Below are 23,460 nucleotides of genomic sequence, written 5' to 3' on the forward strand. Positions count from 1 at the left end.
ATTTCCACCCTCTCCGTTCCAGCCGCACCGCCTTATCTCTCTGCGACACTGCCTGGTTAGCCAGTCTACTACCATGTCGGAGTCGCCGCCCCCACCGTCATGGAGTATCGCCGGTATGGCCAACAGTGCCGTACAATTCTTGCGATTGCCAGTTCTGGCGTCTTCCGGGTTGGCTGTGGTAGCCAGCGGTCTTTTGTACTTTAAGCAGAAGTTCGTACCCCGTCATCAGACGTCCATGGACAACATCTCAGTGGCGTGTTGTTAGACGCTGACCCCTTTTGCAGTGAGCTCATTTATCCTCGCAACGTGCCCGTGGATGCGCGGACAAACGTCCCCAAGCCCCAACAGTTTGGAATCACAGACTACGAAGATCTACAAATTCCGACCCCCGATGGAGAGTCGTTAAATGCCCTGTTCATCCGCCCTTCGCGCAAACGTATAGGCCCGAGTATCACCGTGTTGATGTTCCATGGAAATGCCGGAAACATCGGGCATCGCATCCCCATCGCAAAGGTTCTACAAGATGTCTTGGGTTGTAATGTCTTGATGGTGGAGTACCGTGGTTACGGTTTGTCGACAGGTACACCGGACGAGGCGGGCTTGAAAATCGATGCTCAGACGGGGCTAGAATATATCCAACAGCGACCGGAAACCCGAGACAGCAAGATTGTGGTATATGGACAGAGCTTGGGTGGAGCCGTGGCGATCAACTTGGTTGCCAACAATCAAGGCAATGGTGCGATCGCTGGACTGATCCTTGAAAACACATTCCTGAGTATTCGCAAATTGATTCCCACGTAAGTCCTGCTCTATGACTGGTTGACGACCCAGGCGCTGTTACCCACGTCCTAGGCCAGGCAATGCTGATTCCTCTTATAGGGTCTTCCCTCCTGCTCGTTACCTTGCCCGTTTCTGCCACCAGTACTGGACCAGCGAGGATATCCTACCTAAGATCACACAGGTCCCCGTTCTCTTCCTGAGTGGGCTGAAAGACGAGATTGTCCCGTGAGTGCCCTCAGGAATTGTTGTACAAGCTGAGTCCTAGCATGTCACTAACATGCAGCTTATGACCAGACCATCCAACATGACTCAGCTCTTCGCTATCTGCAAATCCGACCGCAAGGTTTGGCGTACACTTCCAAATGGAGGACACAATGACAGTGTTGCTGAGCCCGGCTACTTCGAGCATATTCTCTCTTTTGTGAGGGAGGAAGTCCTCGCGGACGGTCAATAAACCGGCCGTCCAGATGGCATTGGGGCAGCACCACGAACTTCGGCCATTGACGTGAATCGGTCACTTTTATATCTCGGATCGCTCTGATGACACTGATGCTTTCCTTGGTGCTGTTCCTTTACCAACTGCCAACGAACTCATGACCACTTTCGATCCTTTGCTCTCACAATATCCCTTTCTGCGAAGACAACTCGTCCGCAGTCATGTCTAGGGCAAGGTTCTTTTACAGTGCCCTTCACATGTGGCTGTCGTTACATGAAGAAGAACTGCTCCTTATACACCCAGTTTAATTTCCCTTACGACTTGTTCTAGAACAGTCTACCTGCTGCGGTTTCTAATTCACACCCCTTAATCCCCGCAGCATTGGTTCGAACACTGTACCCATATCAATTATGTTTCGACAGCACTTGCTCGCCTGTTCTTTGTCATTGCTCCCTGCGTGGAGTCTACCTTTTTGTCTCATGATATTTATGCTCATGGCGTTACTGACTCTGGCTATTTTCTCAATATTCCTGCACTGCCTCCAAACCCAGGCGGTGTTTGGCTTGTCTCATCTGGCTGCATTGGCTGAATGCACTCATGGATTTATGAGTTGTGATCTACGCGTTCGCACTAGAATTAGGAAAGACCTAGCAGCCAAGATCGTCTATCTAATGAAGATTCCATCTAGTCCAATGGACCAGTTGTGCTAAAACAAATATTCTGCGACTCCTAGGATCGATTGTACTGTGTACTAAGTTATAGCTTCGTAGCCGTAGGCATGCTATGCACTGCTCAAAAGCATAATGACTCAGCAACATAATGGTGCTGCACAAAGCACGGCCCCACGTGGATAATCGGCGAGCGGAAACGTCCAAGTCAAGCCATCAATTAATGGCTCATGCCATCATGCAAAGTTCAATAGTCATCCCACCCGTTCGTTGCTGGCAACCTCCAGCTCCCTAATTCCCTCATTCTACATACTGCCGCCATTGTTTCGCTGTATATTTCTTTTGTTCCACGTTCTTTCGCCTGTCGTTCCTTCTCTTATTAAACAGGACACGAGTCCTCTACCCCCGTACCAAGCATACCCTAGACGGGCCACTTGGCGATCTGGCCCGCCATTGACGGCATTGATTTGCGATATCCTTGAAACCCACCACTTTCGTACCCACCATGGCGAACCGTCAGATTACTCGACGCATTCTCATCAGTACCGCGATTGCCATCTTCCTGCTCTTTGTTTTCTTTATCCGACCTGAAGGACCGCCGAGTCCCGCGATCCGTGCCCCTGGTCACCTGGAGAAGTCTACGCAGGCCGTGGTCTCCAAAGATGACCTCACCAAGGGCGAGGTTGTGATGCCCCGGCTGGGGAATGCAACCGCGAAGTAGGCTAAAGCCAAATGCTATTTCGCATTCTTGACATTTACTGATTGTTCACCACCAATGGCAGAGCCGAATTGGGTCGTGCGACATGGAAGTACTTCCACACCATGCTAGCTCGATACCCCGAGGACCCGACGGAGGAGCAGCAGGAAACCCTTCGCTCCTTCATCTACCTTTTTGCGCGACTCTATCCATGGTACCTACCCACACTCCTTTCTCTCTGCGCTGATCGTGGCTGCTCACTATTTATCAGTGGGGAGTGCGCTTCTCACTTCCAGGGTCATCTGAAAAAGTACCCGCCGCAAGTTTCGTCGCGCAACGCGGCTGCAGGATGGGGTTGCTTTATCCACAACGAAGTGAACACCATGCTCGAAAAGCCGATCTTCGACTGCAATAATATTGGGGACTTTTACGACTGCGGCTGCGCCGAGGATGAGGAGGGCGAGGGTGGTGAAACTTTGAAGGATAAGAAGAGTCAGAGCGCTGCTCGAGACGAGGTTGATAGCGATGATGCCGTTTCGCCCGTTGAGATATCCAGGGAGCCGTTAGTTACGTCCTTTGATTACCACGGGAGCGAAGATACTGATCAGACGATCTAGGACTACGCGGGGTTGAACAGGACCGCAGAACTTTGGTATCTAATCCGTGCACCTGGTTGCGTTTATACCCAGTACTTGTTCTTGCATGCTCCACCAGCGCAGGATCGCTGGGTGCATGGGGCCAGGAGCAGTACATTAGCGTATGATTTCTACAGCCACACTCATTCAAAATCCGCATTATCGTCCAGACTTTGTACTTTGCATGTGAATTTCATCTGCCCTGTAAGCACCCGGACTTCCCGGAAAGGGCTTCGCTTCTCACACAGCAATTGTGGGAGGGTAACAGGAATTTTGCAGTCACATAGCTGTAAACGAAGCTTCTGGCAGGTTCTCAGCAGATGCGAGCAAGCGATGGCCGGGGCGGCTGGTAAGGTTGCGAAAGTATGCGGCATCGCGCGCATGACTGCAGAGATGCATCTGACTGGCGCGGCTGACCAAGACTAACGTAGCCTGCTGCTGAACACAACAAGGCACGGTATATTGCCTCGCTCCGCTACAGCACACCTCTATGGACAATTACCCAGTTTGCGATATAGTCAACTAGTCAACTAGTATTACCGACACCACGCTGGAAGTGTCAGCGACAAGGCTGAAACCTGACTTCAAATAGATGAAACACTCCGCCATGAGGATGCCCGATTCGCGCGCGGCCCGGGCCACAAAAATAGAAATAGATGTCGTTAAGCCAGCGCCAGCGGCATTGCTGAACCGAGCCTGGCTGTCAACCAGAGGGTGGCTCGCACCGAAAGTCTAATCAACTGTAGACTGACGATCTCACCCACCTCAAGCCTATGGAACAGGGAGGTATCACTATGCCTAGATAGCTGGCGACGGACTCGTATCGGAATTCTCCCGCATCATCTGTAGGATTGTCTTTCTTTCGCACCCAGTGCTATACTAATCGACCCGGTGAAGGCGGGTGAAGCTGGCTGGTGACTGGTTGATCCGCCCATCTTGCTGCTTGGCGTCAGGTCTCCTGATAAGTCCGTGCTGATGTCCGGATGTGCAAGCGCTACACCCGTGGTCTACTTGATCCACAGGTCATCATGTCGGCGTTTGCATGGGAATCCTGGGCCTCGTCGACCGAAGGGCGCGTTTCAGGTCTGGGAGCCCAGGTCAATCTGATCCCTGAAGGTCATGGTGGAAGTTGAGTATGAAGAGGAGATATGTTGCATTCGATATTTTCAGTGGAGCTGTTCTTTGAGCAGGTCGTATTCTCAGCGGTAAGAAGGAGGCGCATGAATTCTATCTAATTATCTTGTCTTTTCGGATTTGATTGCGGGGTTGAAGGGCCATGGCCTGATTCGTCAGGTACCAAATGCCTGGCACAAGGTTTGGAACAATCCCAAAGCAGATAAGCGCCACCCAGAGTTAATTCTGGACTTTTTACTTTTTGGCCCTTTTTTGCCCTTTTCTTTTTTTGGCGAGGGAACAAGAAGCAAAAGCACAGCAGTGAGACGCGGAGGCGAGAACAGGGAAGCTTTTTCTTGAAGGCGCCGAGTGCTTGGGATCCAGTCCGCATTTATTTATCTGACCTGCTTTGCTTATTCTGCTCGGCTTGTCCGACCATCCCTCGTATTTGTTTTGCGCCGTCAACAACAATAACAATCACCACCACTACCACGACTACCACCATCACCCGTTTGTTTAAGTTCGATTGAATTGGATTGGACCTCGTCGTCGCGCAGGGATCCATTCGTCCCGGAAAAGACTCCATCGCTTGGTCGGCTTATTCCCCGACAGGTTCAGTGCGGGTCCCGACAAACTAGCGCCCTTCTCAATCGCCGTCTTTTCTTCTTTTTCTTGCCTTGCGACTTTGAGTTCTCAATATATCACTGGGAAAGTCCCGACTCGTGCAGACACTTGAAATAGTACGCGCACCACATCGCCGGGTCATTCAATATGGTTTCCTTCTCCTGCGAGGTGAGTTGTCCTTGTCTCTCGTTTGTCACGAGCAGCGTCCTGCGCGGAACTCTGCTGGAAATCGTGCTAACTGGCTGCCTTCTTGATCTCTAGGCTTGCGGTGATATCCTCACCAAGAAGAAGCTTGATCCCCATCGCAACCAATGTCGCGGCGCCACCTTCACCTGCATCGACTGCATGGTGCACTTTTACGGAACTGACTATCGGTCGCATACTGTATGGCTCTCTACCCCTCCGCTCGTGCTTTGCCGCGAACTATATCCTTTGCGCTTCGTCCAACGGGTCGGAACTCTCTGCGCTATATCTGCTTGTCTGATTGGTGGATATAAGGACTCGGACTCTTGTTGGAAGAGTGCAGGCGCACTTTGTGAACAGAATGGGTGGCTGACTTGACTTCTTAGTCGTGTATGACCGAGGCGCAAAAGTACCAGGGCGCGCTCTACCGGGAGAAGCCTACGAAGAACCAACGCAAGGCGCAACAGAACAATGGCAAGCAGAATCAGAAGCAAAACAACGCTCATGGTCACCGCGCCCCGTATGTCGAAGATGCGAACGACACCGATAACCCGCCCGCGGCGCCTACTTCCCCGGTGACTGGAAACGACAAGCCCCAGGAGGCTTCTACGAACGGAGACAAGCAAGTTAATGTCTTTGACTACTTGGTGGCTGAAAAGAACCCCAACGCGTCCAAGGTCTCTCTGGGCGGATCCAAAGAGCAGATGAAGATGGTCGCCAATGCTCCCTCCGTCTTTGAGCCTAGCAAATCTCTGACCCGCGCCGACACCGATGCGGAGGAAGACAACAAGAACTACGACGTCGCATACGAGGAGAATGGTTACTCCTACGGAGCTGGACCCATCAACCAGTCGGTGTATGATGGTAAAGCCCCGAACGCTTCCATGGAGTTCATGACTCCGGCACCGAAGAAGAAGAAGGATCGTCTGCGCGGCGAGGACAAGGTCGGCGGCACGACCAGTGAGAAGAAGCGCAAGCGCCGCACCGACGATCACGATATGGAAGAAGCCGACACCCCCATGATGGATGCGCCATCCAGCGTTCTAAACAACCCGGGCACACCCATGCTGAAGCACTCTGGTCTGACTGGTGGTCTGGATCGGATGCTCCGCTCGCCGTCTCAGGACGGAGAAGATCACCCTCGTCGGCGTTACCAGGACCCCTCGTCACCCATCAAGCGTTCTCGCCGGGACAACAAGGACGCCAATGGTGATGGTCTCGGAATTTCGATGAAGAACCGCGCTGAACGTCTTGTGTCGTCGATGTTTGGTGGATCGTCGGTCTCAGGAAGTAGCGTGAACAGCCGCGAAACCGGCAAGGCTGCCCGGGCCAGTCGACGCGGGTCTCCAGACGAGGGTCGTTCCAAGAAGTTGCCCAAGGTCCGCAACGCCTCAAACGGCCAGGCCGAGTCTGATGTTAGCAAGAGCAAGCGTAAGAGCAGTGCTCAGACGGACGGTGATCGGCCGTCGCGCCGTCAAAAGCAGATCGAGCACACCGACTCTCGCCACGACGATAACGGCCGTGAAGTGGTGGTGTACCAGCAGAGCGGCGTCCCTGATGGCCTGCAGCGCCAGATGGCTACTCACTTCCTCTCATTGGTGACCAAGGGCCCGGAAAGCACGCGCGGGTTCTCTGTGAACAAGGTTCTAAAGCGATTCCACCGCGATTTCACGGACGAGTTTGACGACAGCGACCGTGGACGCGATCAAGGCCGCAGCCGTGCGGATCGGGAGCGCAGAGCCGATGACGAGAAGGAGTTGTGGCGGACACTGCGGTTGAAGCAGAATGAACGGGGCGAAGTGGTGCTTTTCTTCTGATTTTGATGGGTAATACGAGCATGGCATGGAGGCAATGGTTTTCCTTTCTTCTCTTCTGATATCTCTTGACTGCACTAATTTTGTTGTGCATAGCGATTGTGATGTGTGGATGGCTTTTTGAAGATTCATTTCAATATGTATATTGGCTTTATTGATTGCAGCTAATGGTTTCGCTGGCAATCATTGGTTATTCCCCCCTGCAATATATTCCTCGGATCTAGAATCTGTAGAACATGCGGTCCCACTATGAGTAATCTGCGATACAGGATGACTCGAAGGCGCAGCTCCTCCTCCAGCATGAGTCACTGGCCGATAAGCCCTTGGTACAGCCCTATTAGGTTAATCGCCTAGAATCTTGCAATGAATGCACTGTAGTTTATTAGCAGTGTTAACCCACAAGCCATCATTGGGTGGGACATGACCCGTTGCCAGCTGCCACTCTCCATCAAATCTTCATCTGTTGCCACCCGAACCACCTCCGAGCTCAGGAACCATCCGAACCACCATCAAATTCCATCCCTTCGATCGCTTTCTCTTCGCTTACAACTATCTGCTTTTTCAGCCTGCAAGGCAGTTCTTCTTCTTACTTTCATTTCCTTTGTTTGCCCGTGTAGTGTTTCTACTGTTGAGGAAAAGTTGTTATATTCCCTCGTTGTTCTATTTATCTATTTTTTCTTCCCCGTTCACACTACTACTCATTTAATATCTGGATCGGCGGTTATCGCCCATTAGCGTTGGTGCATGATTGTCCTCCCACCACCGCCACCGCAAACCTCCCACCCACTCTCAAGGACCCTGGAGACGCAGACCATGTCCGCTACTTCTGCAGCTCCAGCTCCAGCTCCCGCGGCTGTTGGAGCCTCCAATTCTAATTCCAGTACCCCGCGCCCGCGACGCGGTAGAGGCCGTGGTGGCCGCGGTCGACAGACAGCGAATTCAGCTCAGGCTCAGACGCAAACGCAGACTCAGGCAGCACCGGACGCACAGCCTCACACTCAACGCCAACCGCCTACGGAGACCACACCGAACGGAGATGCACCGCGTCCGCCGCGAGGACCGAGGGGAGGCAACAAGAGGGGAGGAAGAGGGGCAGGCGCGAGTCGTCGGCCACGCGGCGGCGATCAGGCTACACTTCCCGCTGGACGGACCTTTGGAGGAAGATTGACGAGGCCGGAGCAGGAGCAGGATGGTCAAGCGATACCGGGCGGTGATGGGGTGGATGAGGCTGGGTTGAGGGCCGATGCGCCTGTGTTTGTGCCCGGTGTTGTACCGCAGCAGCCAAGGGAAGAAGTTCCCAATGGTGCAGCGTCTGCGTCTGGTACTGGGAGAGGAAAGGGAAAATCGAAGGCGAAGAACAACGGCAGCAACAGCGGTGGTAATCAGAAACAGCCTCGGTCTCAGCCACCGCCGCCTCCGGCGAAAGTTACGACAAAATCAACGGCTTCCGATATCGCCACGCGGATTCACGAAGATATTGCGCATAATCTGTACGAATGCCCGATTTGCACGAGCGAGCTGGGAAAGAGATCGCGTGTTTGGTCTTGCGGGCTCTGCTGGACGGTCTTCCATTTGAGCTGCGTGAAGAAGTGGTCGAGGAACGAGGGGGCGGCGGCTGCTCAGCGACAGGATGGCGAAAATGGGGAGAGTAGTGCGCCTCGCGCGTGGCGCTGTCCTGGTTGCAATTTGCCTCAGGAAGTGTTTCCGTCGACTTATACTTGCTGGTGTGAGAAGGAGGTTGATCCGCGCTCGTTTCCTGGCCTGCCGCCGCACTCGTGTGGACAGACTTGCGCGAGGACGCGCAAAGGTTGTCCCCATCCGTGTGATGCGACTTGTCATGCTGGGCCTTGTGCGCCTTGTACGGCTATGGGGCCGACGCAGGATTGCTTTTGTGGAAGGAACTCGTCGACGAAGCGTTGCCAGGATACGGATTATGAGAATGGTTGGAGTTGTGGCGAGATCTGTGGTGATTTGCTACCTTGTGGAGAGCATACGTGTCCCCGGCCGTGTCATGAAGGCTTGTGTGGCTCTTGTGAAGAGCGGATCGAAGCACGCTGTTACTGTGGAAAGGTACAGACTGAGATGCTGTGCAGCTCGAAGGATGAAGAGTTGGATAGTGAATTGATGCGGGAGGACGACATTGAAGAATGGACTGGCTGCTTTAGCTGTGGAGATGAGTGCAGTCGCCCCTTTGATTGTGGTGTTCATTTCTGCCAGAAGAGCTGCCATGCGCAAGTTGCACATCCTGCTCACTGTCCGCGGTCTCCGGATGTGGTCTTTGACTGCCCTTGCGGAAAGACACCTCTGGACCAGATTGCTGGCTATTCGCCTCGCACATCTTGCGAGGATCCGATCCCGAATTGCACCAAGCCTTGTGGAAAGCCGCTGGCCTGTGGACATCCATGCACCAAGGTCTGCCATACCGGGTCTTGTGGGCCTTGCTTCCAGAATGTGCCCATTGAGTGCCGTTGTGGGCGCAACACATTCACAACAATGTGTCCTCAGGGCGAGATGGAACCGCCGCAGTGCTTCCGCATTTGCAAGGCCGGCTTGCACTGTGGCCGTCACGCCTGCACTGAGCGATGCTGTCCCGGCGAGCAAAAGGCCATCGAGCGTCAGGCTATCCGCCGGAAGCTCAAATCTCATCTGCGGCCAAGTGATGAGGACTTTGAGGCTGAGCATATCTGTACCCGGGTCTGTGGCCGTATGCTGAAATGCGGACGGCACACATGCCCGGAGATCTGTCACAAGGGGCCCTGCAACACCTGCAGAGAGGCTATCTTCGAGGAGATTCCGTGTAACTGCGGTCGATCTATCTTGCATCCTCCTCTGCCCTGCGGGACACAGCCCCCGGCATGCTCATTCCCTTGTGAGCGCCCCAAGCCGTGTGGCCATCCTCAGACGTCCCATAACTGCCATACCGACGACGAAAGTTGCCCCAAGTGTCCATACCTGACAGAGAAGACCTGCCTCTGCGGCAAGAAAGTTCTGAAGAATCAGCCCTGCTGGCTTGCAGACGCCCGCTGTGGCCAGGTCTGCGGCCAGCTGCTCAAATGCGGCTCCCACACCTGCCAGAAACACTGTCACCGGCCCGGCGAGTGCGAGGATGCTACGAAGCCCTGCGAGCAGGCATGCGGCAAAACAAAGACAATGTGTGGCCACCCCTGCACCGACCCATGCCATGCACCCTATCCATGCCCGGAGAAGACACCCTGCAAGTCCATGATCACGGTAACATGTGACTGTGGACGACTTCGCCAGGAGCGTCGCTGCAACGCAGCCAAGGCCGTTGTTTCCAAGGGCCAGCTCCAGCAAGCGCAGCGCGGGCCAGCCGTGACACCGCTATCTTGTGACGATGAATGCGCTCGTCTCGAACGGAACCGGTCTCTTGCCTCCGCGTTAGGAGTCGACATCAACCCGACAACCACCGTCTCGCAATCCCTTACCTCCACCAACCTCCCCTACTCCGCCGAAACCCTTGACATTTACATCCAACTTTCCTCCTCCCACCCCCTGTCCACCCTACAAACCATTGAATCCACCCTCCACACCCTAGCTACCACCCCAACCGAGCGATCCACGCGCTTCCAACCCGCTAAATCCTCCCTCCGCGCCTTCACCCACTCCCTCGCAGCAGACTGGGGCTTCGCTAGCGAAAGCTTCGACCCGGAACCCCACCGCCACGTCTTCGTATTGAAGTCCACTCTCTGGACTCCGCCCGTGTTCGGCACCGGCAACGGCATGGCCATTGGTATCGGCGGCATGAGCGTGGGCGACTGCGTCAAGCTGCGTGATCGCCAACGCCTAAAGGAACAAGAAGCGCAGCGTCTCGCCGCCGCAGAGGCCAAAGCCCAACGTGAAGCGGCACGCGCACATAACAATGGGTCCAGCGAGGGCGGCTGGGCACAGGTGGCTGCTTCGAAGAGAAGCAATCTGGTTCTTGGGGCGGGACGGACTTCAGCTCCTTCTTCTGCGTCTACGTCGGGAACGGCTACTCCGGCTGCTGTGGCGCCGTGGTCTAGTTCTACTATGTATGCTGCGCTGGATCGGGATGTTGGCGATGCAGCACAGCCTAAGAAGGAGAAGTTGGTGCTTCGGTCGGGAGTGAAGGGGTCAAGGAGTCAGGGATCATCGGTAGAGCGAGAGAAGGAGGGCTCGACTGCTAGTGGGGGTGATGCTTAGTTCTGATGAGTCGAGCGGTGTTTAATGCTAAACCAGGCTATGAGTTTAGTGTGGGAATGTTTACGGTATTGTGGTTTCTTTTTCATGATGAATGCCATTGTTGCAAAGTTTAGCGTGCATATATGGCGGCTGGGTAGTTTCAAGCTACGCAAAAATAAAAAAGGATGTTGTAATTGATAAAAGCAATAACAAATAGGAAAGAGGCAGAAAAATCTTATACCCTTCTTAGCATACCATACCAATTATCAATCTGGTCAAAACGAAGGAGTAGAACCATAACAATTAGAAATAGAATCACCCCCATTGCCGACATCCCAGCTTTAGAAATAGATTCAATCCCATTGACTAACACCGACCAAGATCATCATGAACTACCCAGCCAGCCAAAGCCAGGCGCTATCCCCGAACCCCAAATATACCAATAAAACCAACCCATTCAATGCTTACTTCTTCCTCGAACAATCCATTACCAAAGAATTAAGCTTCCCACCGCCGCACCTCGTAATCAAACCCCATATGCATGTGCGGAGTACAAACTACGAATATCCTCGTGATCGGAAGACAAATCCCCTCCCCCAAAATCGAATCATATTCATCAGATATGATAATTGATAAGATTAGATCAATTGTGACTGGACGTGCAAAACACACTAGAAATACGTGCTATGCTGATCTTTCGTTTCAGCTTCTCCCGTCAGGCACGATTGCGTTGATCGTATTCTCCTTGAGATTTAGTCTACAGTAGTAGCGGTTAGTCTAGATATGATACGATGTGCTGCGTGTGTGAGTGAGAGTCTTGTTTAGCGTCCGCCCCATGTCTGTTTCGGTGGGTGAGTGGCTCAGGCTGAGAGATTGAATTTACTGGAGTGATCGTGTGGGCCCACACTTGGAGTAGACGTCCAGTCGATTTGCTCGCTTTGCGCCGTGTGGGTGGGAAGGAATAGACCCTTGGAATGATTCTTTGGGGTTTGGACCCTGGTGCAGATTCTACTACTGTTACTTTGTACGGAGTACATACCCTGGTTGTTTTCTACTCAGTGCAACAATCAATTGAATTATGTTTACTGTGATGGAGGTCTGTGTTCCATCGGAAGGAAATATGCAATGAGAAAAGGAGCGGAGAATTTTCGTGGTCGTAGTGTGTACGACAACGTGGGATGATCCCCATATGATACGACGAAGGGGTGATGAGCCGGGCATGCCGATGGATGGATCGATTGATTGGATTGGACTGGGTCTGATTTGCATTTCTGTGCCCCAGCTGAGATTCTGTTTGCTGTCTTGTTACTCTGTACTCCACCCGGAGTTCCCGGTGATGACGATCGGGTGTTGGGTTGGTGTTGGTCACTCACATTCAAGGGTGACTGATTCACTTGGAGGGATGTGTGGTTTCTTTGTAGGATGTTATCAGATTGATATGGGAATATCTATCAGTCAATTCTCATTTATCAATCTACGGAGTAGAGGTAAGATATTCATCATCATCACACCATAGGAAGTCATAATCCGGGAATACACCAAGACTGAGTGAGACAACCATCCGGACTGGCGATCGCCGAACAAATCAAAGCCGTCAACAAACCCAGTAAACTTTTTCACGAACCAGAGTGGCACGCACTTGTCACTCGCAGCCCTTGATTGGTGTCGATGGGGCAGTTTATCTGATCCGTCGTGGGTTATCAGATCGGGGCCAGTGGGATATTTTTATTTCTTTTCTTTTCTTTGGCATGTGCTGTTGACACTGGCTCTGACTCTCTAGACTAGAGTCTAGCTAGGGGTTTAAGTGATCGGCTCCCCCCTCCTCCCGCCGTTCGTTCATTTCTTAACTTAGTTCCATCTTTTTCTGTTTTGCAGCGCGTCTCGTGCGGGTAGTGATTAATTATTATCCTTTTGGTTGGCTTGTTGGTTAGATACAAATACGTCTGTCTGACTGTGTCTGATGATTCCTGCTCATCCCTGGATTTGATCTCCATCCCTTCCATTCCTTCTCTTTCTTTCTTTCCTTCTAGGTTGCTTGGCGATTGGGGTTACTAGGGGTCATATACGACACTAAGAAGCATAAGGCTTCACTTCTATTCGTCTCAACCATGCGGTTCTTCAAGGAGGAAAAGACGACCACCGAAATCAATCATGAGGTCTCTGTGTCCGCCGAGTCTCAGACCAAAGAAGTCGTCTCTGGCCATGAAGATGGCGTCTTCTACAGCTCAGACCAGTCACGACTGAGTCTGGAAGCGCAAAACGAAAAAGAAATCGAGGCCCACCCGGACCAAGTCACCAAGGATGCCCAGCTGGGTGTGCAGAAAGCTGAAGCCGCGGCCCTAGTCTGGAGTAAGAAGGCTGTTTATGCTACTTATGCTTGGTATATACCCTTCCTTCAATGTAACGAAAGATCCATCTAACTGGTATAGGATTTGGGTATGCTTCTTCCTCCTCGCCCTCAACAACTCCATCAGCGGCACCGTCATCAACCGCGCCTACGCCGACTTCAAAGCCGCCCCCCAAGTCAGCACAGCCAGTATCCTCTACAGCATCATCGGCGGCGTGCTGAAGCTGCCGATCGCGAAAACGTTGAACATCTGGGGCCGTGCCGAGGGTTTAATCGTGTGGGTGGTCATCTACACCATTGGACTGATTGTGCTGGCTGCGTGTGATGGTCCGGATTCGTATGCTGCAGGCTATGTGCTCTTCTACGTGGGCTACTCGGGTATCTATCTCGTGTTGGATGTTTATATCGCCGATACGTCCGGCTTGCAGAACCGGGCGTTTACGTTCGCCTTCGCTAGTACCCCGTTCATCTGCACCGCGTTCACGGGTCCCCTGGCGGGTGAGTCGTTCCTCAAGGTGGCGACGTGGCGCTGGGCGTATGGCGTGTTTGCCATCATTATGCCGGTGGCGTTTGCGCCGTTGGTGGTGGTGTTGAAGTACTATCAGCGCAAGGCGGAGAGCATGGGATTGTTGAAGAAGGAGGACAGTGGACGGACAACGATGCAGTCCATTGTTCACTACATTCATGAGTTTGACTGTATGTCGTGCCCTATTCCCCCTCACTTTGCTGTATACTAACAAGCCAGTGATCGGCGCCTTTCTGCTCATGGCCGCATGGGTCCTGCTCCTCCTCCCCTTCAGTCTGCAGCAATACGGACGCGCGCAATACAAAAGCGCCAAGTTCATCGCCATGATTATCGTCGGCTTCAAGCTGCTGGTTGCGTTTGCCGTGTGGGAGAAATGGTTCACGCGCAAGCACTTCGTGCGGTATGAGTTGCTGCGACAGCGCACTGTGCTAGGAGCGTGCATCATGTCCGCGGTGTCGTATTTCAGCTTCTACTGCTGGGATCTGTACTTCTACGACTTTTGCATCGTGGTGTTCAACCTCAGCGTGTCGATGACCGGCTACATGACGCAGATCTACAACGTCGGATCATGTTTCTGGGGCGTCGTCTTTGGTCTCTGGATCCGTTACACTAAGCACTTCAAGTACACTTGTCTGTTCTTCGGACTGCCGCTTCTCTGTCTGGGTGCCGGACTGATGATCCATTTCCGCGGCGAGGGCGGCAACGACATCAACTACGTGATCATGTCGCAGATCTTCATTGCCTTCGGCGGCGGCACGATCGTCATCGGTGATGATATGGCGGTGATGGCTGCTGCGGATCGCGAGGGTGTGCCCATGATGTTGTCGCTGTTAGGGCTGTTTTCGAGTCTGGGCGGCGCTATTGGGTATGCTGTTGCTGCGGCGGTGTATACCAATATCTTCCCGCAGGCGTTGGAGAGTCGTCTTCCTGCGGATTTGAAGTCGAATGCGACGGACATTTATCTTGGTGGGTATACGACGCAGATGACCTATCCGGTGGGATCGCCGACCCGGGCTGCGGTGGATTATGCTTGGGGAAGAAGTCAGATGTATGGGTCTGTTGCTGGCACGGCGATTTTGGCGTTGGGATTCCCGGCGATTGCGGTTTGGAAGAATTACCGGACTGACAAGAAGCAGAATAAGGGTACGATGATTTAGTTGGATATGTACCTGTTCATGGGCAGTGAGGGAGGGTGTTGGTATTGGGTGTGTTGTTACTTTCTTGCAATCTTATTGTTCTACCTTAATATCCCTGTATTATTACTCAAGGTTTAATCTATTGATCCTCTGTATGCATCTATCCCTGCCATCCCTGCATAACCCCGCTTGAATGTCTCCCTGCATTGCTGTCTGTCGATCTCCCCCTCCACAACAATGATGTCTCCTCTATTCCCCGTATCTGGTGTCACATATCCCCTAGGGAAGTTCCAACACTCCCATCAACACACTCACCCCTCACCATGCGCCCCCTCCAGCCCTACCTCCTCCACATCCTTCCTCTCCTCCCACTCACCCACAGCACCAACACCAACACCACCGACATCCTCACCCACATCAACCCACTCATCGGCACCACCAACGGCGGCAATGTCTTCGCCGGCGCGACCCTCCCCTACGGCATGGCCAAAGCCGTCGCCGACGTGGACGGCCAAAACACCGCAGGCTTCTCCCCAGACAACAGCAACATCACAGGCTTCTCGGCCCTGCACGACTCCGGCACCGGCGGGAATCCTTCCCTAGGCAACTTCCCCTTATTCCCTCAATACTGCGTTGACGATGTCCTCGACAACTGTCCTTTTCCCAAGTCCGCCCGCGCCGTACATTACCAGAATGACTCGGTCGTGGCAAGGCCGGGGTACTTTGCCCTAACCATGACGAATGGTATACATGCGGAGATGACTACGACGCAGCATGCGGCGCTGTTTCGGTTTAATTTTCCGGATACAGCGGAGCAGAAGTTGAGTCCGATGATACTGTTGGATTTGACGGATTTATGGGAGAGTAGGCAGAATGCGTCGATTAGTGTGGATGAGAGTACGGGGCAGATCAAGGCCAATGGGACGTTTTTACCTAGCTTTGGGGCTGGTGAGTATGCTTCGTATGTGTGTGTGGATTTCGCGGGGGCGGAGGTTAAAGACACGGGGGTTTGGGTGAATGATGCCGGGGGTGTGGAGAGGAAGGAGTTGTTTGTCACTCGGGGGTTTAATAACTTCTATCTGCAGGCGGGTGGGTTCGTGAGGTTTGAGAGGCCTAGTAATGGGACGGTGAGTGTTAGGGTTGGGGTCAGTTATGTTAGTACGGAGAAGGCGTGTGAGAATGCAAGAGTGGAGATTCCGAGTCCGTTGGAGGACTTTGATGCGATACGGGCAGCTGCGGAGGATGCTTGGAGGGAGAAGCTGAGTCCTGTTGAGATGACGCCTGGGAATACGAGTGCGAGTACTGCCCTGCAGACTATGTTCTGGACGGGCATTTATAGAACCATGCTGGATCCGCAGGATCTGACCGGGGAGAATCCCCTTTGGGAGAGCGATGAGCCGTACTTTGATTCCTTCTATTGGTACCCCTATCCCCAATCACCACATCTGCAAGTGATATATATACTAATGCATCCAGCATCTGGGACGCCTTCCGCGCCCAACACCCTCTCCTCACCATCATCGACCCGACCACTCAATCCCGCATCGTCCGCAGTCTCCTCGACACCTACCGCCACGAAGGCTGGCTCCCAGACTGCCGGATGAGTCTCTGCAAGGGCTGGACACAAGGCGGCTCCAACGCGGACGTCGTCCTCGCCGACGCATTTGTCAAGAACCTCACAGACATCGACTGGGACCTCGCCTACGAAGCAATGGTCAACGACGCCGAAAACGAGCCCCTAGAATGGTCCTACCAAGGCCGCGGGGGTCTCCAAAGCTGGAAGGCCCTGAACTACATCCCCTACCACGACTTCGACTACCTCGGTTTCGGCACCAACTCGCGCAGTATCTCCCGGACGTTGGAATACGCATACAACGACTTTTGCGTCGCGACTGTCGCCCACGGCCTGAACAAGACAGACGACTACTTGAAGTATCTTGCGAGATCGACCAACTGGAAAAATCTGTTCAAACCTGACCAGCGCTCCTTCTTCCCGAATGGAACTGATACGGGGTTCGTGGGCTTCTTCCAACCCAAGTATCGTAATGGAACGTGGGCGCATCAGGATCCGATGGATTGTAGTCCCCTTGCTACGGGGCCGACGTGGTGCTCGTTGACGAGTAATCCGTCGGAGACGTTTGAGTCGAGTATTTGGGAATATCAATTGTATCATACCCCATTCCCCTTACCCTAACCCTCCCCTTACATATCCCTCCTCCCCCATAACCAATATCACTAACCGAAGAACTGATGAAAATTATAGTTACGTCCCCCACGACCTCCCCACCCTAATAACCAACTACCTCTCGGGCCCAACCTCCTTCACATCCCGTCTATCCACATTCCACTCCACAGCGCTAGCAGACTACAGCAACGAACCCGTCTTCCTAACCGTCTACCAATACCACTACGCCTCGCGCCCCGCCTTATCCTCGCGTCTCATCCACACTCTCATCCCATCTGTATTCAATACCTCTCGGTCTGGTATCCCCGGCAACGACGACTCCGGGGCAATGGCGGCGTTCACGGTATTTGGACTCATGGGTCTGTTCCCGAACCCGGGACAGAATGTGTATTTGATTTCGGCGCCGTTTGTGCAGGAGGTTAGGGTTAGGAATGGGGTTACGGGGAGGGAGGCGGTGGTGAGGGTTAGGGGGGATGTTGGGGTGGGTGTTGGGGGGAAGGTGGTGAAGAGGGCGTGGTTGGATGGGGAGGCGTATACGAGGTGTTGGATTGGGCATGAGTTTTTTGTAGAGGGGGGTGTGTTGGAGGTGGAGTTGGGAGATGAAGAGGAGGAGGAAAGTGAGTGGGGGACTGAGGTGGGTGAGGGACCGCCGAGTTGGGGGGGTGGGATGGAGGTGTAGTTGTAGTTGTTGTAGATGCGTTGGTGAATGGGGTTGGGACTTGGAGGGTATAGATGGTGATGGTGATGTTGTGGAGTGTTGAGTAACCACTCTGTTGGAGTGAAGCACTAGTCCAGAGGTTACGATGAATGGTAATTTTTGGATTCTATATAAGTATAGTAGGTTTATAAGAGGATAGTAGTCAACAACAGCATCAATTTATAGGACTAGTGGTATGATATCAACTATATAGCCTCCCCTTCACTGGCATCGTAACATCAAACGAGGTGAACGTGCAATGACCATAATCTTCCTGACCACCTCCACCTCCACCTCCAGCTTCAATCATAGACCTCGTCTCTACACCCGTATCCAAATCCACCTGTACAAACTGATCTATCCCACCAACCTCGCCCCACGCAACGGCCTTAAGCCCCGCATCATCATCACCATGAGGAGGATGACACGCAGCACTGATCGCCGCACTACAATGCGCCGCGATCGGCATCCGGGAGCGAAACTTCTTCATTCCCAGTGCCAACAGCGAGAAAAATGACACACCCTCCAGGATAGTAATGATAAAAATAGCGATAGGAGAGAAGCCGCAACCCTTGATAGAGCTGTTCGTATCCTCATGGCCGAAAACATCATACACAGTGATGTTGACGTAGAAGAAGCTTTCAGAAAGCAGCCAGTGCAGGGCAACAGACATGATGAAAAGCGGGATGCTGTAGCGGTAAGGCAGGGCGAGGTAGTACGTTGAGCGTTGTTGGCCGCGGGGCCAGGAGACCCGTAGGGGTTTGCGGTCAATGGCATAGTCATTGTATTCCGCTGTGACGAGCATGCAGGAGAGGAGACTGTTGGTGGTGAAGTAGATGATGGAGAAGACCAGTTGGGGGGTGTTGCTTATAAGGACGAGGGCGATCATGTTGTCTCCTGAAAAGCGGATACTGGTTTGGGAGCTGGCGGAGCCGAATCCCAGGCTCCATTGCTCGGAGAGGGACCAGCCGTCTCCCTCGATGATTAGGTCGAAGTATATCAAGTAGGAGATGAAGAAGCAGACGGTGAACCTATGTGGCTTGTTAGTTTATGAGGATATGCGAGGCATGGGGCACGGACATGAATACTATACTCGCCCAGCGGCACAGACTGGCCGCTCGAAACCATTGTTTTCGGCGTGGTAGCATCCTCGGGGCGGTTTTTGAAGACTCTGCCTGCTCCAAGATGCGACGGTTTTCCATGGGAATGTCTGTCTGTATTTCTGGGTCACGACGAATCCTCTTCCGTATGAACTTCTTCCATCGGGGCAATGGCTCCCATCGATGCGGTCCTCGAGCCATATCAGCCCGGGACATGAGACAGCGGCCCTTGGTTGTGGGATCTGGATGGGCGAGGAAGGACGATATGGCATCTCCTACTCGCAATAAGATCTCAGAGCGGTCCGTTTTAGCAGTCAAGTACATGCAGACTACCTTGGTGAGGTTGAACAGAATCACAGCCAGCGCAATCGATGGACTGAAAAGAAGGCGACACCGCTGGGTCATGGTCTTTTCCATACAGTAGGAGATGGGGACTTCCGGAGTATTAACAGCAATTGTTCGTTTAGTCCATTCCAGTCCTTCGGCTGTCCACTTCCCTTCATCAACTAACTTCTCGACGTTGCTTTTCCCCACATTCTTGACGTAGTCATATACTGATGAGTAGCTCCATTGGAGACTGCTTGCATTGCCAAAGTACTGTCGCTCAGCCACTAAGATCAGGGTTCCGAGATGCGTGTTGTATTCCACATCATACTTTTTCACGCACTCAGCGTTACTCAAATTCTGAAAGGTACCGTTGAAGATTTCAGTTCGAATCAGCTCCGGCGTGCTGCCGATGGCTTTCACGAAGGCGCTCCTTCCTTCCGCGCCGACCAAGGACTCAGTCGACGTTAGATCATCTGGGACGAGCATTGTGCCATAGTCGAGCGCAGAGATGGATGAAAATACCACCGAGTTATATCTGGTACGCAAGTTAGTGATGGCAGGATAGGAGTCACTATTACTAACATCATATGAATCGGGACTGAGCTGAGAAGCAAAACCAGCCAGAGAAGTTTCCGCTTGATACTCATGGCTCGAAAATTCCGAAAGCTCATCACCCCAATATCCAGCCAACGGCGTTTTCGATGAGCTTTGTCGACATCTGTACGGGATGGTCCCGACACGCATTGCATGGCGTAGTTACTGGCCTCGAGGAGGGTGGTGGACAAGAGGTTAATGACAACATGGATGCCCGTTGCCCATCTACTGGACAAAGTGCAATTCCCATTGTACAGTTCAGTGCTAAGGAAACCATGTGAGTTGGCGCTTTGGGAATAGCTGATACCAATGGCAATGAGCGCTAGCAGGATATTCAGAACCGAGATGCCTCCGGCGGCCCATGTACCGAGGAGGACACCATGAATCCACTCCTCGTCGGGATGTGCAGCAGACAATGAAGTTCGGGATGATAGGAGCGTTGCATATTTGGCACGGACTGGCCTTTTCCAGGCTTCCTCGGATGATTCAGCATCATTTTTTGCTGGCTCGTGTCCGTTCCATAACGTTTTGATCCTCATATCGAGCTAGGAGAATACAAGAGCACAAATCAGATGGCTCTTTAATTTTTTCGGTACTTTAGCCACGCTATCTTTGCATGTCTATTTATGTTTCAAATGAATTATTATCCCTCGGCCTGTTCAAGCAAACGCCTCTGGACTAAATTTTGGTGCACATTGACCAAGCCCAATAGTGCTAGTATTGGTCGGCCCGGCGCTCCGATTGGTGCTGCGCCCTGAAGACGCGTATACAGGAGCTAGAAACATGCTTAGCATGTAGTAGCTCGAGCTATGACTGCGGGTATTACAGCAGTTCTTGCTCGACGGGGCTGAAGTGGGTCGAGTAACGAGCGCTAGACAGTTTTGAACAAGTCCGAATCTTCGCCCAGTTAGCATAATTGTCGCCAGTGATTTGTTTTTTTATCACATCTAGTGATTTCCTATAGTTAGTATATATCCATTGTGTGCTTGCTGTGTGAAGTTCAAAGGCATACTTTGAGTCTGCTTGGGGTGGGTCAGCGGAGTGGACGCGGATCAATAATTCCACTCAAGAAGAATACTGAAACCCACCCGGACTCAGCACCTATTTGCCAAATGAGATAATATGATAGGAGCCCAGGGTAATGCAGTAACAGTCAAGGGTCAACAAATGAACTGTATGCAGTTGAAACAAGATGTAAGCTTGAAGCTATTAGTGTCTCATAAGATCACTCCCTAATGGATTAAGGTTGTGGGATGTCCAATTTTGTTGGAACATTTCCTTCAGTTGGTAGTCTTCTTAGTGCCTTGCTTCAAGTTGACTATATTTGGACTGCTACCTGTATGTTATACCGTTCGGTTGGGATGACCGCCAACGCGACGTCACTTGATAGGAGGATAACGAGAAAATACTATAAGTATTGACTTTTTCGATGTTAATGTCAGTTAGGAGAGTAGAGCACATGCTGTTCTTATCTGGCTAAACTCATTCTATGTGCCTCTAATCTGGCGGGGACGGCATCAGGCTGTGTTATCCACACAAAACATGTTGCAGGTGAGCATCCGTTCGGGCGACCGGTGGCCAGTCACGGCGTTTCATCATATCAACAGGTGGCACAGTTGTCGTGACCCCCGCTTGCGAGGGGTGAAGCCAGAGCGATTCTGTGTGAAAGTGTGGCTCGCTACTTCGGCCCTGTGGAAAAGTGGTAAACGTGATGGAGTAAACAGGGTGATCAGCCGTCGTCGCAGGAGTAGGGCTAATGACAAATCTGTAGATACGGGCGTGATCTGGGGGAAGCATCTCTTTGTACAATGTACCCTCCTCAAGCTCCATGATCCGTGTGCAAACGGCGTGATAGTTTGGGGTATAGAAGATCAGTTCTTGCTTAGGAATCCGTTGTAGCAGATCCAGGGCTCGACGGCGAAGGTCCGGCCAGCGGCATTTCCAGGCGACAGCCTGCAACGGATACAACAGCTGTACGTCCAGATTTATCGTTTTGGAGACATCATCCGGGTAGCGGTCTGAGTCACTGAGCAGACGCTCGGCAATTGAGACAATATCCTCGTAGACAGTGCGGAAGTCATCCCAGCCGGATTCATTGGCCACACGATACCGATCAAGTCCTAAACGGTAACAATACCAGAACATGCGAGTAGCATCAATCTCGTTTTTTATGGCCGGCCCGCATTCCGACTGCTTCCGCTGCACTAGCAATTCAAAGCTTGCCACCCATCGTTGGGCGGCATGCTCAAAAGTTTCGGCCCATTGCTGTACGGGTGAGTGCGGGAGGTTCGTCAGTCTGGCCAACTCTTGCCGGTCGGGGAATTTTCCGATGTAGTAAAGCATCAAGTCGAGGAGGGCGATGCGTGCCTGATGGAATGTTCGGAACCGCCAGTTCAATAAAAGCTTTCCTTGAGCATCTACGGGATTGACATGTACTTTTTCTTGTGGCGCACTGACGAGGTGTTTGAGTGCCGACTTCTCGTATGTATTCAAAGAGAAAGAGTTCAATATAGGGGCCAATTCAGCATCCACCCAATGTGTCTGAGAGCTCTTGGTGCAGCCGGATCGCTCTCGATGCGCCCGCCAGGACCGCACCAGGTTCAGCCCGCTTGTGATATGCGATGTAACCCCGGTAGCATTTCCTCGGAGAAACTCGAGGGATGCGAATAAAATGCTGGCTGCTATGACTAGGGGCACAGCGTCTATGCCTGATGAAACCTTATCAATGGTGGTGCGGATGGCCCGGTTATAAAGATGTAGTGCCAAGTCGGACTTGGAAGATTGCCAACGTTCTGCCATTGCCGGAGTCGTAGACATCCCCTCCGCTTCATACAGAAACCCAATCGCAGCAATAGCTTGGCGGATCGTAGGTTCTGTCAGGCTGAGCTGTAAAACCGTGCGGGTCCAGAACGAAGCAGTGAAGTAACCGGCCAGATGCGCTGCAGACTTGCGAAAGAAGAACTCGAGGGCTCGGGACTCAGCCGGACTGACAAACGCAGTTACTTGTGCCAATTGCTTTGCGATGCGTATCGAATAAGGCATGGTCATATAACCATCACACTTCCGGTTCGTACTTGTACATCTATCCGGGAGGTTAGTGTGGGGTTTCCACAGCAAAGGCGTCATCCCAATGTTTGCATACCGAAGACAAGCCGGCTTGCGTTCATCACATTTGACGCGACGGATCCTGCCGTGGCCGCCAGATGAAGGGTTAGCAGACTGATCCAGAAAAGCAGGTAGACAGAGGGATTCTCGCTCACCGACACGTAATGCAGCCCTTGCGCGACCTGGTAGATCCAAACCGTTGCCGCTGGTGCGGGGAGGAGTCCTCCGCATTCATTCTTGTGGAAAAGCTGGAAGATCTGAGCAGTCACGTTCAGATTAGAGGACCGCTGGTACCATGCACCTTGGATTTCCTTCTGGCTGATTTGTGTTCT

General features: G+C 52.5%; 8 protein-coding genes across 8 annotated transcripts; 6 read left to right on the forward strand and 2 right to left on the reverse strand.

Moving 5' to 3' along the window:
- Positions 1–73: 73 nt before the first annotated feature.
- Positions 74–1,234, forward strand: AtWU_09214 (alpha/beta hydrolase; the record flags this gene model as incomplete). The annotated part of the gene is made up of 4 exons (XM_035504321.1): positions 74–210; positions 285–797; positions 880–1,005; positions 1,075–1,234. 4 exons carry the CDS (start codon positions 74–76, stop codon positions 1,232–1,234), a joined length of 936 nt encoding a protein of 311 aa, XP_035360214.1.
- A 1,155-nt stretch (positions 1,235–2,389) lies between these two features.
- Positions 2,390–3,198, forward strand: AtWU_09215 (flavin-linked sulfhydryl oxidase ERV2; the record flags this gene model as incomplete). The annotated part of the gene is made up of 3 exons (XM_035504322.1): positions 2,390–2,601; positions 2,667–2,795; positions 2,853–3,198. 3 exons carry the CDS (start codon positions 2,390–2,392, stop codon positions 3,196–3,198), a joined length of 687 nt encoding a protein of 228 aa, XP_035360215.1.
- A 1,902-nt stretch (positions 3,199–5,100) lies between these two features.
- AtWU_09216 (LYAR-type C2HC zinc finger protein) lies at positions 5,101–6,953 on the forward strand (the record flags this gene model as incomplete). The annotated part of the gene is made up of 3 exons (XM_035504323.1): positions 5,101–5,121; positions 5,215–5,337; positions 5,523–6,953. The coding sequence occupies 3 exons, from the start codon at positions 5,101–5,103 to the stop codon at positions 6,951–6,953; spliced, it is 1,575 nt and encodes a 524-aa protein (XP_035360216.1).
- An 810-nt stretch (positions 6,954–7,763) lies between these two features.
- On the forward strand, positions 7,764–11,132 carry AtWU_09217 (putative NF-X1 finger transcription factor; the record flags this gene model as incomplete). The annotated part of the gene is made up of 1 exon (XM_035504324.1): positions 7,764–11,132. One exon carries the CDS (start codon positions 7,764–7,766, stop codon positions 11,130–11,132), a length of 3,369 nt encoding a protein of 1,122 aa, XP_035360217.1.
- A 2,087-nt stretch (positions 11,133–13,219) lies between these two features.
- sit2 (putative siderochrome-iron transporter) lies at positions 13,220–15,141 on the forward strand (the record flags this gene model as incomplete). The annotated part of the gene is made up of 3 exons (XM_035504325.1): positions 13,220–13,491; positions 13,541–14,154; positions 14,204–15,141. 3 exons carry the CDS (start codon positions 13,220–13,222, stop codon positions 15,139–15,141), a joined length of 1,824 nt encoding a protein of 607 aa, XP_035360218.1.
- Positions 15,142–15,443: 302 nt separating this feature from the next.
- Positions 15,444–17,984, forward strand: AtWU_09219 (GH92 family glycosyl hydrolase; the record flags this gene model as incomplete). The annotated part of the gene is made up of 3 exons (XM_035504326.1): positions 15,444–16,540; positions 16,597–17,286; positions 17,384–17,984. The coding sequence occupies 3 exons, from the start codon at positions 15,444–15,446 to the stop codon at positions 17,982–17,984; spliced, it is 2,388 nt and encodes a 795-aa protein (XP_035360219.1).
- A 220-nt stretch (positions 17,985–18,204) lies between these two features.
- Positions 18,205–20,562, reverse strand: AtWU_09220 (SnoaL-like domain family protein; the record flags this gene model as incomplete). The annotated part of the gene is made up of 3 exons (XM_035504327.1): positions 18,205–19,033; positions 19,083–19,964; positions 20,012–20,562. 3 exons carry the CDS (start codon positions 20,560–20,562, stop codon positions 18,205–18,207), a joined length of 2,262 nt encoding a protein of 753 aa, XP_035360220.1.
- Positions 20,563–21,550: 988 nt separating this feature from the next.
- AtWU_09221 (Zn(II)2Cys6 transcription factor domain-containing protein) lies at positions 21,551–23,363 on the reverse strand (the record flags this gene model as incomplete). Its single annotated transcript, XM_035504328.1, has 3 exons — positions 21,551–23,105; positions 23,166–23,210; positions 23,284–23,363. 3 exons carry the CDS (start codon positions 23,361–23,363, stop codon positions 21,551–21,553), a joined length of 1,680 nt encoding a protein of 559 aa, XP_035360221.1.
- Between the last annotated feature and the right edge of the window lie 97 nt (positions 23,364–23,460).

The sequence above is a fragment of the Aspergillus tubingensis genome (assembly GCF_013340325.1).
Source record: "Aspergillus tubingensis WU-2223L DNA, scaffold_10, whole genome shotgun sequence".
NCBI classification, from domain to species: domain Eukaryota; kingdom Fungi; phylum Ascomycota; class Eurotiomycetes; order Eurotiales; family Aspergillaceae; genus Aspergillus; species Aspergillus tubingensis.